Here is a 12,019-nt window from a genome sequence, read left to right as displayed (position 1 = left end):
TAAGTTTGTACTAAAGAATATTCATTACATATCATCTGATGCTTTCTATCATTTTCCTGTGAAATAAGTTTTACTGGGGATACAAACTGCCAATGGTGCTTAAGATTAAAATTATATTTTTAAATAAAGAGAAATACCAGACTGAGATTCAAATTCTTAATTTCTAAATAAATATCTTAATTTCTAGCTGAAATGCAAATATTTTTTTCTTGGACCAATGGGCACTCAAATTCTTATTTTTAAAGTGTTTGTATCGTGTTCATTTCTTTTGCCTGATGTTAAAGAGAAAATTTTAAACCTTAGGAAGAAGTGAGAGAGAAAACATGAAATCATGCTGGAAAATGAGGTGGGTGAAATAAAGCTGTTTTCTGTATAACAAAATGCAAGACAAGAAGAAAAAGGCAGACTGGGTCAAACTCACCCTTGATTGAACTCCCCTGAAATCAATGGTGATTCAGGAGGATTGAATGTGTCCAATCACATTTAGGTCTTTCAGATCAGTGTCTTAGTGATTCAGCCGAGCCCTAAAAGGCTTGCAGGAGAGAACTGGGAAGTATCTGCGGTGCAGCAATATCCGCTCTGCCTCCTACACTTAAATGCTTCAAGGAGCCACAGAACTATGTCCCAGAGCAAAACAGTGAAACATGCAAAGAGAAGAATAATTTGCATTGTGAGTGTTTTGATTTGTCTGGTCTCATGAGTAATCAGTTTGCATTGCAGGGCTGTCTATCTAGCCCGCTTTGGCCTCCACTGTATTTAAATAAAAATAAAATAAAAAACAAATAGATAAAAACCGCTGGGCTTTGAAACCTCACAGGTCTTTAGACATTATTGCAATAGCTCCCTTAACTGTTGTTGAGACTTTTAAAGTCCTAGAGCAGTGAAAAGGGAAAGCTGATTTTTAAGAATGTGGATAAAGTTACCCAGTTCTATAGTCACAGACGTGGGGTTTCATTGTAAACCAATCTGTTTGAAAAAAGCCAAACATCTCTGACAGGAGTCAATCCATGAAGAAATAAAAAATAAGATTAGGAAGAGGAAAATATGAGATCTACTGTAAATTGTTTCATCCATTTTGCATGATGATGCATTGTAGTTCTCTGTTAAAAGCATAGCGTGCGTTCCTCTGACAAAAGCATCCCATGGAAAATGAGAATGGTATCACTGTACTGTGTAGGGGCAGGGAACAGCATGCAAACTGTTTGCACTGCTCTTGAACTGAGAGCTCAAGTCCTTGAGGGTTTAGCCAGGTGGAAAGGTATTTCCTGAGAGGAAAGGGGGGAGGTGAGGTGGGCAGGAGGTTATGGTGAGTGAATCCCTGGCAGTGTGGTTCCATCGGCCCAACCCTGCACAGCCATATGGGGACACACATGTGAGGCTGCTGGAGCATTTGCAGAGCAGATGTTGGCACAGGATTTCTGACCCCCGTGGAACTCCCTGCCCACAGTTCAGTCTCTGCTCTGGGACCAAGGTTAACCCTCATGTGTTTCAGTGCTTCATGGAGCTCAAGCGTATTGTGTGCGTGTCTCTACGCTGAAATTCCCTTGGCTGCTTCTGCTGGCACTGCTGCCAAAAGGGGATCAGTCTCAGGCCCTTGGAGCATTCAGAGTTCCTGAAAAGACAGTCAAGAGTTACTTCTGCATAAGGTCACCCTGGGATTTGGACCTATTTTTACTGCCATACTCCACGCTCTGTTCCATACAGAGACTATTTTGAATTCTCTGGTGCTGATGCTACCGGAAGAGACTTCCCAGCATAATTAGCTGCCTGACGCACCTAGCTCCTCTTCACGTGTTTGGAAATCTGCTGTTTGACTTGCAGCTGTAGAGAGGCTTGTTTTCTGAAAAAATGCAGATATCATTGCAAAGGGTTTTTCCCTCAGAAGACCTCTTTAAAAGGGTGTGAGGTACAGCATACATAACTGTGCTATATACAGTGAAACAAAGATGTATTTTCTGAATGCATTCATATATTCGTCAACTAGAAAAAAATTTCTCATCCTGAAATTTTCTGGGACACAGCTGAGGGAAAGTTTTTCTGGTTTAACAATTATTCAGCTGAGGCTTAACTGTGATGTATTTGTGATGATGTAATTTTACTATGATAGTTTAATCACCTGGTGCTTGATAGTTTCTGTCTATATTTTCAATGCAGTACATATAACATCACATCTAAATTTTTTTCATGGCAGCTGTACATCATGAACCAAAGTGTGCTAGATAATACTGTATCTTAAACCGTATATTTTGATAAAGCCATGGCCTTTGTACTGCACAGCTCTGCTGCTGAGACAGTTATTCAGAGACCCACAGACAAGACAGAAAGCAAAGTATGAGTTGCCAACAGCAACTAAACTGCCAGTGATCCAGCTAAGGGTCACTGGAGCTTGGGGAAATATCTTTGCCACCTGCCATACCTCATTAGGCAGATCTTTGGAAATGGTGTGGAAGTTCTCTTTTATTATCAAAGTCCCCCATTACAGGAAAATCTTTCAGCCATCAGAGGGAGCATAGTCACTTTCTCCTGGTAGTACAGCAAAGGGAGAACAAAGCACGTCAGGCTCAAGACCCAATTACCATAGGGAAAAAAAAAAAAAAAAAGAGATATTGTACTATTACAGTGCCCATAAGGAAAGCATCCCTGCATACACATTTGGCAAAGTTATGTTTCAATAGGGTAATTACGGCATCCTTCAAGCTGTCCCTAAGGAAAGCCACACTGTGCTTGGCTACAGAGCTGGATTAGCTCTGTCATTCCTTGCTTCCTCTTCTGCAGTGGATCTTAAGAGGGCACTGCTTTTATCTCAGAGGAAAATGTGTAGTACATCGAGAGTAACAAGGAGTAACAAAGACTCAGATAGATATAGAGAGGAGAATGTGCATATAAAATGTCAATTTCAAAAAAAGAAAAGATTTTCTATTTCTGTGCAAATAGAAAACCAAACAAACAACTCTCCATGAATGTCTGGGAATGTCTCCATGGCCATAAAGGGAATATACATTACTGTGCTAAAAAAAAAAGATTATATATGCTGTAGTAATTAGAGCAGTGCCACAGACAGACTTAAGGCCATGTTTGGAAACACATTTGATAATTGTACTGTGTCTGGGGAACCAACTGTGCTGTAAGGAAATTCTTAACATTTTAAACTAAATTTTTTAGTCTATACAGCAGAGGGCACTCGTGGTATTGAATTGACCATAGAGTTGCTATTTTGGTACTAGAAAAATGAAAAAAAAAATTACTTAGATGATAAAGAGGCGTCACCATAGACTAAAGAAGCTGGTTGATGGTCTGTGTTCCATGTGTGGGTTTGTCAACCTAAACTTTCCTGTGTCTCTAGCATAAATAGCTATTGAATAGCAAATTACTCTAGTACAGAGCTCCAGATGGATCTTTATGTAAAGTCCATTAAAATATTTCCATAACACCCTTCAAGGCTTAAAATTAATTTTCCACTGTGATTTTGTGCTGGCTAATTGTTTTTTCCAGGGTATTTCCAAGATATTTATGATTTAAAATTACTCTGATATGAAATACCTTCAGCAAGGCCTCCTGAATATTTAAGTTCTGAGCTCTGGAAAACCACCAGCATAAAAGAAATTATCTTTTTACTACATTCTTCCTGCCACTAGGAATCTTACTGCCCTATGACAGCCTCATGCAAACCTCATTAGCTGGAAGTGAGGACTAGCAAGGTATTGCCTAGTCTATTTTCTGCTGGTCATGGTCACCTTTTTTGGATCATCAGCTCCCCTGTACTTCAGCACCACCAAGTCCACTTAGTGTTGTCTTGTCCTAAAAACTGCATTTTGCTTCTTGTATTGCCAATGAAGAGGGGGAAAAATCAAGTAATATAAATAAATCCAAATTTAAATCATATGGTGGGTGCAAAAACTAAGATTTGGTCTCACCGTCCCCTGGAAAATGTTGCAGAGGGATAGAAATATAGATATTCTGTACTTATATATTAAACAGGATATGGATTAAACACTGAAAGATCAAACATATCAATACATGTGAAAACATATCTAGAACTTTGTATTTACATATCACAAAATGGGGATCCTGTCTTCAAAATTCTAGACTCAGAGAAGCTATCAATCAGTCAGTAGCCAAACTTGTATTTGAAGTATGCACAGATTTGAATTTTACAGAAAGCTGAGGGTGTCAGATTTCCCTGGAGGTCTTTGATAGATCATTTTACTAAGGCATATGTTTGATTGAGACATCCCTAGCACAGGACTTGGGAGAACAGTAAATGTAAAAGCCACAGGCAATTTTGGCCTTCAGTACAAGGAAAAAGCTGTTCTATGTGAATGATTCATTGTTTCAGTCAATAACCAAAAATAGGAAGGATATAGGGAATTTAGATAAAAGCATTGATTTCAAAAATCTTTTTGCAACTGAGACATGGAAATATTTGGGTTTGGGTTAGACAACATTTACTGATCAGTCTCATAACTGGATAATTTATTTGTTGTAATGATGTACTGTATTCAGATAAAATGATTTTCTTTTCCCCCATGGAGCACGTGTGTAGTGATGAAAAGGGAAGATTTGCTGGATGAAGATTTAGGTAAAGGAAATGTTGGGAGATACCATCAGGTTCAAGTAATTGGAACAGGAGGAAAGTGCCTTGGAGTGCTTGCAGCATGGCTTGGGATCATCAGCTTTATGGAGGCTAGGAGAGAGCAGCTGAAGGAGCTTGGTGCATACATAGTCTGATGTTGAGGGTGCTTGTTCTCCCATGGCCTTTCTTATTTCTCTGTACTTTTTTGTTCTACAAATGCAGTAGTTTCCATGGTCCTTGAGGGAACCCAGGATGCAGGACTGAGAGCAGACAGACACAAAAAGAAAGGTAGAGAAGCTGTATGACATCCTACAAAGCTGGCCTTTGGTAGAGAATTGGTCTGAGAAGATTCCTGTACCTCTGCAAGCCCCACGTGCTGCCTGTGCCTCACCTCACTTGTACAGAAGGGTAACTGGCAGCTCTGAATGCAGGCACAGCAGGCTGAGTTCTCATCCCAGTTTCAGTGAAGATGGAAACATTGCACCAGTGTAATGGTAAAATAATTGGTTTGTTGTGTTTCTGTCTGTTTTATTACTTGTTAATGGAATTCAATATTCAGTCCAAGTCCTCAGGGTAAAAGTTTTAGAAGAATTTTGAAAATGAGAAAGGAAAAACAAATTACTGAACAAAAAAAAAAATAAAAATAATAAAAAAGAAGTGACAAAAATGCTAATACAATCACATTAACTATCACAAACTATGGTTAATTACTATTCAGCAGCAAAATTCATGGGTCACAGATCTTGATTAAGGAACTTGATATTAGGCTCTAATAGTATTCGTTTGACCACAACTGCAGACTTCTCTTCAAAAATATGTAAGAAAGATGGGAACTATGGCCTTTTCACCTGCTTTTTGAAGATACTGTTGCTACACTTGGACTTTTGCAAGAGAACTTGAATTTTAGTGATTAGAGTGTTTCTCCATACGTGCTGTTCAATACCTCTGAAGAGATAAGTGACCTTGTGAGCCTGCAGTGAAAAGGAAGGTGTGTTGAGCAGCCAACCCTCATCTAGTCTAGTACCTTGTCCTAAACCCATGAAGCTGATGCTCAGTACAGTTGTTGGCAGAGGGAAGGGATGGAGGGGTGGGAGCAGTAACATCTAACACTACAGCCACAGGGTTCTCCAGAGCCATGGGACAGAACTGTAAGCTGCAGAGAGAAAAGTTGAGTGACTTGCTCAAGGTTGCAAAACACATTAGTTTCATGAATCTTTCATAACAAGAATGATGTTTTATAAATAGCACATACAGGGAGATCAAACATACAGATACAGCCCAGACTTTCTAGTTCCCTTCACAGTTTTTTAGCCATTATATTGGCTTTCTCTGCAGTAAATTATTAAAAATGAGATGAGAACACTTTCTGGCTCTAAACCCTTATAACAGGTTTTTTAAAAATGCAGAAATGAATTCTCAAAAACACATTGTCTGAATATATAATTAGAGAAAAAAAAGGTCTTTCATTAAATGAATTGTTGTGAGATGAAAGTTGATATATTTTCCTGGTTTGGGTTCTTTTTTCTTTTTTCTTTTTTCTTTTTTTTGTTGGTTGGTTTTTTGGTTGGTTTGTTGGGTTTTTTGAGGTTTTTTGAGATTTTGTCTTTTTTTAAGAAAGGTCTCCATTTTTTACATAAAATGAATCAATTTGGAGCCTGGAGTGGAAAACTGTTGCCTTATGGTATTTTGTTTTACTGAGTATATATGTACTATCCATCTGGGTGCTCTAGGTTATAAATATGCTTTAAGCTTGCTGTAATTTCTAAGACTTCACTTTTGGCTGATTTATAGAAATTTCATTAATCTCGGCTACAGAGGAATCTTGAACTGAGCAGCAGATTGAAAATGAATTGAATGCTGGGGACTGTAAAAACTGCCACACATGAATCAGTACTGAAGTTCTTAAAATAGTAATGATCATTTGTAGTGTAAAGGTCTTTTTTCCCTTTGCAGTAAGAATTTTTTGCGAGTTTTTTCAAGGTGCCAATGAAACTGCCAGCCCTGCAGCTACAGGGATATTTTTCAGCATTTAAATAAATGGCTATTCTCATTTCTGTGTTCAGTATACATTTGTGGATGAGTTTTTCTTTGCTTTGGGTGCCAAATAAAAGAATTGAAGAGGACATATCATTAAATTGGATGGAGCATGCTTCTTTATTTTAATTTTTTCTTTTTTTCTTTTTTTTTTTTTTTTTTTATTCTTATAGGCAAGATGTTGCCCTGTTATCTGCATGACAGTTTTAGAGAATTACTTCTGGTTAAAGTCTGATTCAGGAATCATGTTTGTATAGACAAAGATTTTTATCCATACCACAGAAGTCTCACTTGCTTTTCATATTATCTGTTGTCTTATCTTACAATGTGTAAAAAAGGTTAGCACCTTGAATACTCTGATAATTCCTATCTTAGTAGATTCCAATATTACTATGTTCCTATGTTGCTAACTTTTGCCTTTTGAGATGCTTGTCCTTTCTTTCAACTCTCCCCTGAGTTACATATCTTTCAGGTATTCACCGTGGTTGAACTTCTTATCTGCCATCCACCTACATGCATTGTACATTGGAATGTGCAGGAGAGCTAATGTATGGCTATTTCTTATCTCACTGCCAGCTGCAGCTGACGTACATATCTGTACAGAAAAATAGTATTAGCAATTCTTTACCTGTTCTCACTATCGAATTTCAAGAAATTGGTAGAGGTGACTGAAAGGACTTGAGGAAGCCTTTGTTGAGAGAACACAATTATTTGAGATTAATGTTCTCCTTCTCCTTTCTTCCTTTCTTTCAGACGATTCAAACTCCAGAAGGACCAACACCAAATAAATTATGAATGTTGAACAAGATGACCTTACATCCACAGCAGATAATGATAGGTCCTAGGTTTAACAGGGCCCTATTTGACCCCCTGCTTGTAGTGCTGTTGGCTCTTCAGCTTCTTGTGGTGGCTGGTTTAGTGAGGGCTCAAACTTGCCCTTCTGTCTGCTCCTGCAGCAACCAGTTCAGTAAAGTGATCTGTGTACGGAAAAACCTTAGAGACGTGCCAGACGGCATCTCCACCAACACCCGGCTACTCAATCTCCATGAGAACCAGATCCAAATCATTAAAGTTAATAGCTTCAAGCATCTGAGGCACCTAGAAATCCTGCAGCTCAGCAGGAATCACATCAGAACAATTGAAATAGGGGCTTTCAATGGTCTGGCCAATCTCAACACTTTGGAACTCTTTGACAATCGTCTGACCACTATCCCAAATGGGGCTTTTGTATACCTGTCAAAACTGAAGGAACTGTGGTTGAGAAACAACCCCATTGAGAGCATCCCTTCTTATGCTTTTAACAGAATCCCTTCTCTCCGGAGGTTGGATCTGGGGGAGTTGAAAAGGCTTTCGTACATCTCAGAAGGTGCCTTTGAAGGTCTGTCCAACTTGAGGTATTTGAACCTTGCCATGTGCAATCTTCGAGAGATTCCTAACCTTACTCCGCTTGTAAAACTGGATGAGTTAGATCTTTCTGGGAATCACCTGACTGCCATCCGGCCAGGTTCTTTCCAAGGGTTAATGCATCTTCAGAAATTGTGGATGATACAGTCCCAGATTCAAGTGATAGAAAGGAATGCTTTTGATAACCTTCAGTCACTTGTAGAGATCAACCTGGCACACAACAATCTAACACTTCTGCCTCATGACCTGTTCACACCACTCCGCCTAGAAAGGATCCACTTGCATCACAATCCTTGGAACTGCAACTGTGATATCCTTTGGCTCAGCTGGTGGATTAAAGACAAGGCACCCTCGAATACTGCATGCTGTGCACGTTGCCACACGCCTCCCAGTTTAAAAGGAAGGTACATTGGTGAGCTGGACCTGAATTACTTCACATGTTATGCTCCAGTCATAGTGGAGCCACCAGCAGACCTCAACGTCACAGAAGGCATGGCTGCAGAGATGAAATGCCGGGCATCGACCTCCCTGACCTCCGTATCTTGGATTACTCCAAATGGATCTGTAATGACGCATGGGGCATACAGAGTTCGGATTGCTGTGCTCAGCGATGGCACATTAAATTTTACAAAGGTAACTGTGCAAGACACGGGTTTGTACACATGCATGGTGAGTAACTCTGTTGGGAATACCACGGCTTCTGCCACGCTAAATGTCACCGCCCTGGATAACCCTGGTTACACGTACTTTTCAACCGTCACGGTAGAGACTGTGGAACCTTCTCAGGATGAGGCACAGACCACAGAGCAGGTTGGGCCCACGCCAGTTACCAACTGGGAAACCATTAACATGACAACCTCACTCACTCCACAGAGCACAAGATCAACAGAAAAAACATTCACCATTCCTGTGACGGACACAAACAACGGGATCCCAGGAATAGATGAGGTTATGAAGACTACCAAAATCATAATTGGTTGTTTTGTGGCTATCACTCTTATGGCTGCTGTGATGCTGGTAATTTTCTACAAAATGAGGAAACAGCATCACCGGCAGAACCATCATGCTCCAACACGGACTGTAGAGATCATTAATGTGGATGATGAGCTTACAGGTGACACACCCATAGAGAGTCATTTGCCCATGCCAGCAATAGAGCATGAGCACTTAAATCACTATAACTCTTATAAATCTCCTTTCAACCACACAACAACAGTTAACACAATAAATTCAATACACAGTTCAGTGCATGAACCGTTATTGATCCGAATGAACTCGAAAGACAATGTTCAAGAGACTCAAATCTAAAACATTTATGACATTAAGGGGTGGGGTGGGGGGACAACAAAAGATGGTTTATAAAACAAATGACACAAATGACTGGGCTAAATCTACTGTTTCAAAAGTGTCTTTACAAAGAAAAAGAAATTTATTTATTAAAAATTCTATTGTGATCTAAAGCAGACAAAATTATGTGTATTCCTCAGAACCTGTTTTTGCTGCAGTTATTTACCCTCCTCGTTCCCGTTTTCCTGCCCAACCTACCCCAACTCCCATTTGCCATATTTTTCATAGGAGATCTTGATTCCCTAAAAGAACTGATCTAGGAAATTTTGTAAGAATTCTGTTACACTTTGGGAATTTTTATGGTGAATTCTAGTGGTGAGATTCGGTCTATTTTGTCACTTTCTCTTTTTTCTTTTGTTTTCTCATGCCCTTTTTCAAATTATTCAACAGAGAATGGAGTAATAACAGTAACTTTGCAAGTGAGAAAAACAAGTAAACCTTTTTTTTCTCCATGTAATGATTTGCTCTGTATTTACCAAAAGCACCATTCTGTGAAAAAAATGGAAAAAAAAGTTAAAAAAAAAAAACAACCAAAAATTAATTTACTTGTGAAAGCCTATAAAACCCATGATCTTTTAAGCAATTCTAGAACCAGAATTTGTAGTTCAAACACTAAACTAAGATTATAAATAAAATATTGGTTTTTTTCTGTACTTGGATATAGCTCATTCTTAGTGTGACTTTAAACATCAAAAGTTTGTTAAAAATTCTTATGATAATCTGCTCTGATGGTCCAAAACAATCACTTTAAAGAGAATAATTAAAGCATTTTGTATCATTACTGAAGGATATCAAAGTTTTCATTTTAGTTGATGAAAACAACATACTGACAAACAAGGGTGTTTGATTTCTAATGCAAGATTGAGATCATTCCTTCTAATGGTGTTTCCAATTATCTTTATTATATCACAAGATGCTTTTCAGAATGCCAGAAAAGTTTTGCAAGGAGCTTCAGTTGTCACTGAATTTATTAGACAAAACTGAAAACTTTTTTTTTTTTCCTTTTTTATTATTTATAACTGGCAATAAGAAAATTCATCTTTATATCGAAGCTAGTGGTTTCCATTTCAGTTGTTCTGGGACTTCTAGGCACAAATATGAAAGAAGCTTAGCCATAATAATACCTGTAATAAGAGCTGTATCCCTATGTGCAAAATCAAATCAAAATGCTGTTCTAAAATAAATCACAGGAAGAAATCTGAGGATTTGGGTTTATAGAAAGAACAAAGTCAGAAAAATCAGAGGATATTATAAGTTACTGTAATTTGCATGACAATTAGAATCCCAGATTCCATTAATTTAAACTCAGACTCATTTACCAATGGGAAATGCACACCCTTTGCCTTTCTGTTTACATACATTCTCTGGATTTAGCTTATTGGTATAGGACTGGTGTATATCGTGCACACTGAAAGCTAAAAGAAAAGCTTTCCATAAGAAAACCCACTCCAGGACATTGTGTTCTTCCAAGCAGAAGTTCTGCCAAATTAAACTTCTTTATGCATTGGCAGCTGAACAGAAGCATTTTAAAATGATTTAAATTAAGGGAAAAAAGGAATCTTATATATAATTTCTGAACATTTTTTCACCTGTTTTCTTTCTTAACCACCTTTACTGAGGGTTTCTGGGGTCTTGTTCCAGGTAAATAATATTGTTAGCAAAATCTGTTTGGATCTTTCTAGTACAGAACAGCATGCAGGATGAAGACCCCACTGAAAAATATACTTCTGTAAGTTTAAGATGGAATTCTGATAGGTTGAGGAGGTAAACATCTCCTGTTGGATGCACAGTTCTCAAGGTTGCAAGTGAATGTTGTGGTACGAAGGCCTGATTTAGAGAGGACACAGTGGAGATAGGTGACAATGAATCACACCCTGCAAGGAGTCTGATAAGTATAATACCGAATGAAACCCAAAGTTCTATAACAATCTCTAAGAAACATTTGGCAAGGCATTGTCCTTTGATGTGCTACATGAAAAATAACATCTACTCAAAGGGAATTTTAATAGAGGGCAAAGATGAACCTGAATGTAAAACACTGCAGCTGTGATTCCTAGGTTTGCCTGTTTCTTTAAAGTGAGGTTGCGTATTGCATTGGTGATTTCTTTTAAGCATTGTGATAGATTCTGTACAAAACTACTACAGTTACACATTCCTATGTGTTCTTTGCCCATCTGGCTAGTAATAGGCTGTCTGTGGCCAATGCTAATCTGAAAATTGAAAAAAAAAATCCATTTAGGAAACCTAAATCTGGACTATTCAAATCTGTAATTAATGGGTTTATGTTAACAAATTATGACTACTCTAACCAATATTTGTGAAAGCAGTTATGGTCAACATGGTTTTATAAACATGTAGTACTTTACTAACCCCTAAAGTAGGTTAGAATGAGGCCTATAAGAAAACAGGAATAGTTACTGTCAAGTGCAACACTGCATCAGTGCCAATCTTTGATCCTTTTTGCAGTAATACAAAATACTCTCAGTGACTATTTTAAACAATATATTAATTCTTATTGAGTGTTAATGCGGTTTTATTGGCCAATCAAAAAACCAGATACTCCTGCTTGCTCATAATAAACATAACGGAAAAGCATTTGGGTGTGTTTGGTTGGGTAAGTATGTATGTGTTACATGTCAATCATATTAGTTATGATTTTCC

At 38.2% G+C, this 12,019-nt stretch overlaps 1 protein-coding gene across 12 annotated transcripts in view; it reads left to right on the top strand.

Moving 5' to 3' along the window:
• The window catches only part of LRRC4C (leucine rich repeat containing 4C), a 485,259-nt gene extending 475,387 nt beyond the window's left edge, over positions 1-9,872 (top strand). For 11 of the 12 annotated variants that reach the window (XM_015630824.3, XM_015630822.3, XM_015630819.3 and 8 more), the window contains one exon: positions 7,361-9,872. In XM_015630824.3, the coding sequence (XP_015486310.1) occupies positions 7,403-9,319 (1,917 nt within the window). In that variant the 5' untranslated portion in view covers positions 7,361-7,402 and the 3' untranslated portion in view covers positions 9,320-9,872. Of the gene's footprint in view, positions 1-2,642; positions 5,068-7,360 lie in introns of those variants that run through there. The other variant, XM_015630826.3, reaches the window with a different exon arrangement.
• The last annotated feature ends 2,147 nt before the right edge of the window (positions 9,873-12,019 follow it).

The sequence above is a fragment of the Parus major genome, chromosome 5, assembly GCF_001522545.3.
Source record: "Parus major isolate Abel chromosome 5, Parus_major1.1, whole genome shotgun sequence".
Taxonomy (NCBI): Eukaryota; Metazoa; Chordata; class Aves; order Passeriformes; family Paridae; genus Parus; species Parus major.
The sequence above is the reverse complement of the archived record's forward strand: the minus strand, read 5'-3'. Positions and strand labels throughout refer to the sequence as shown.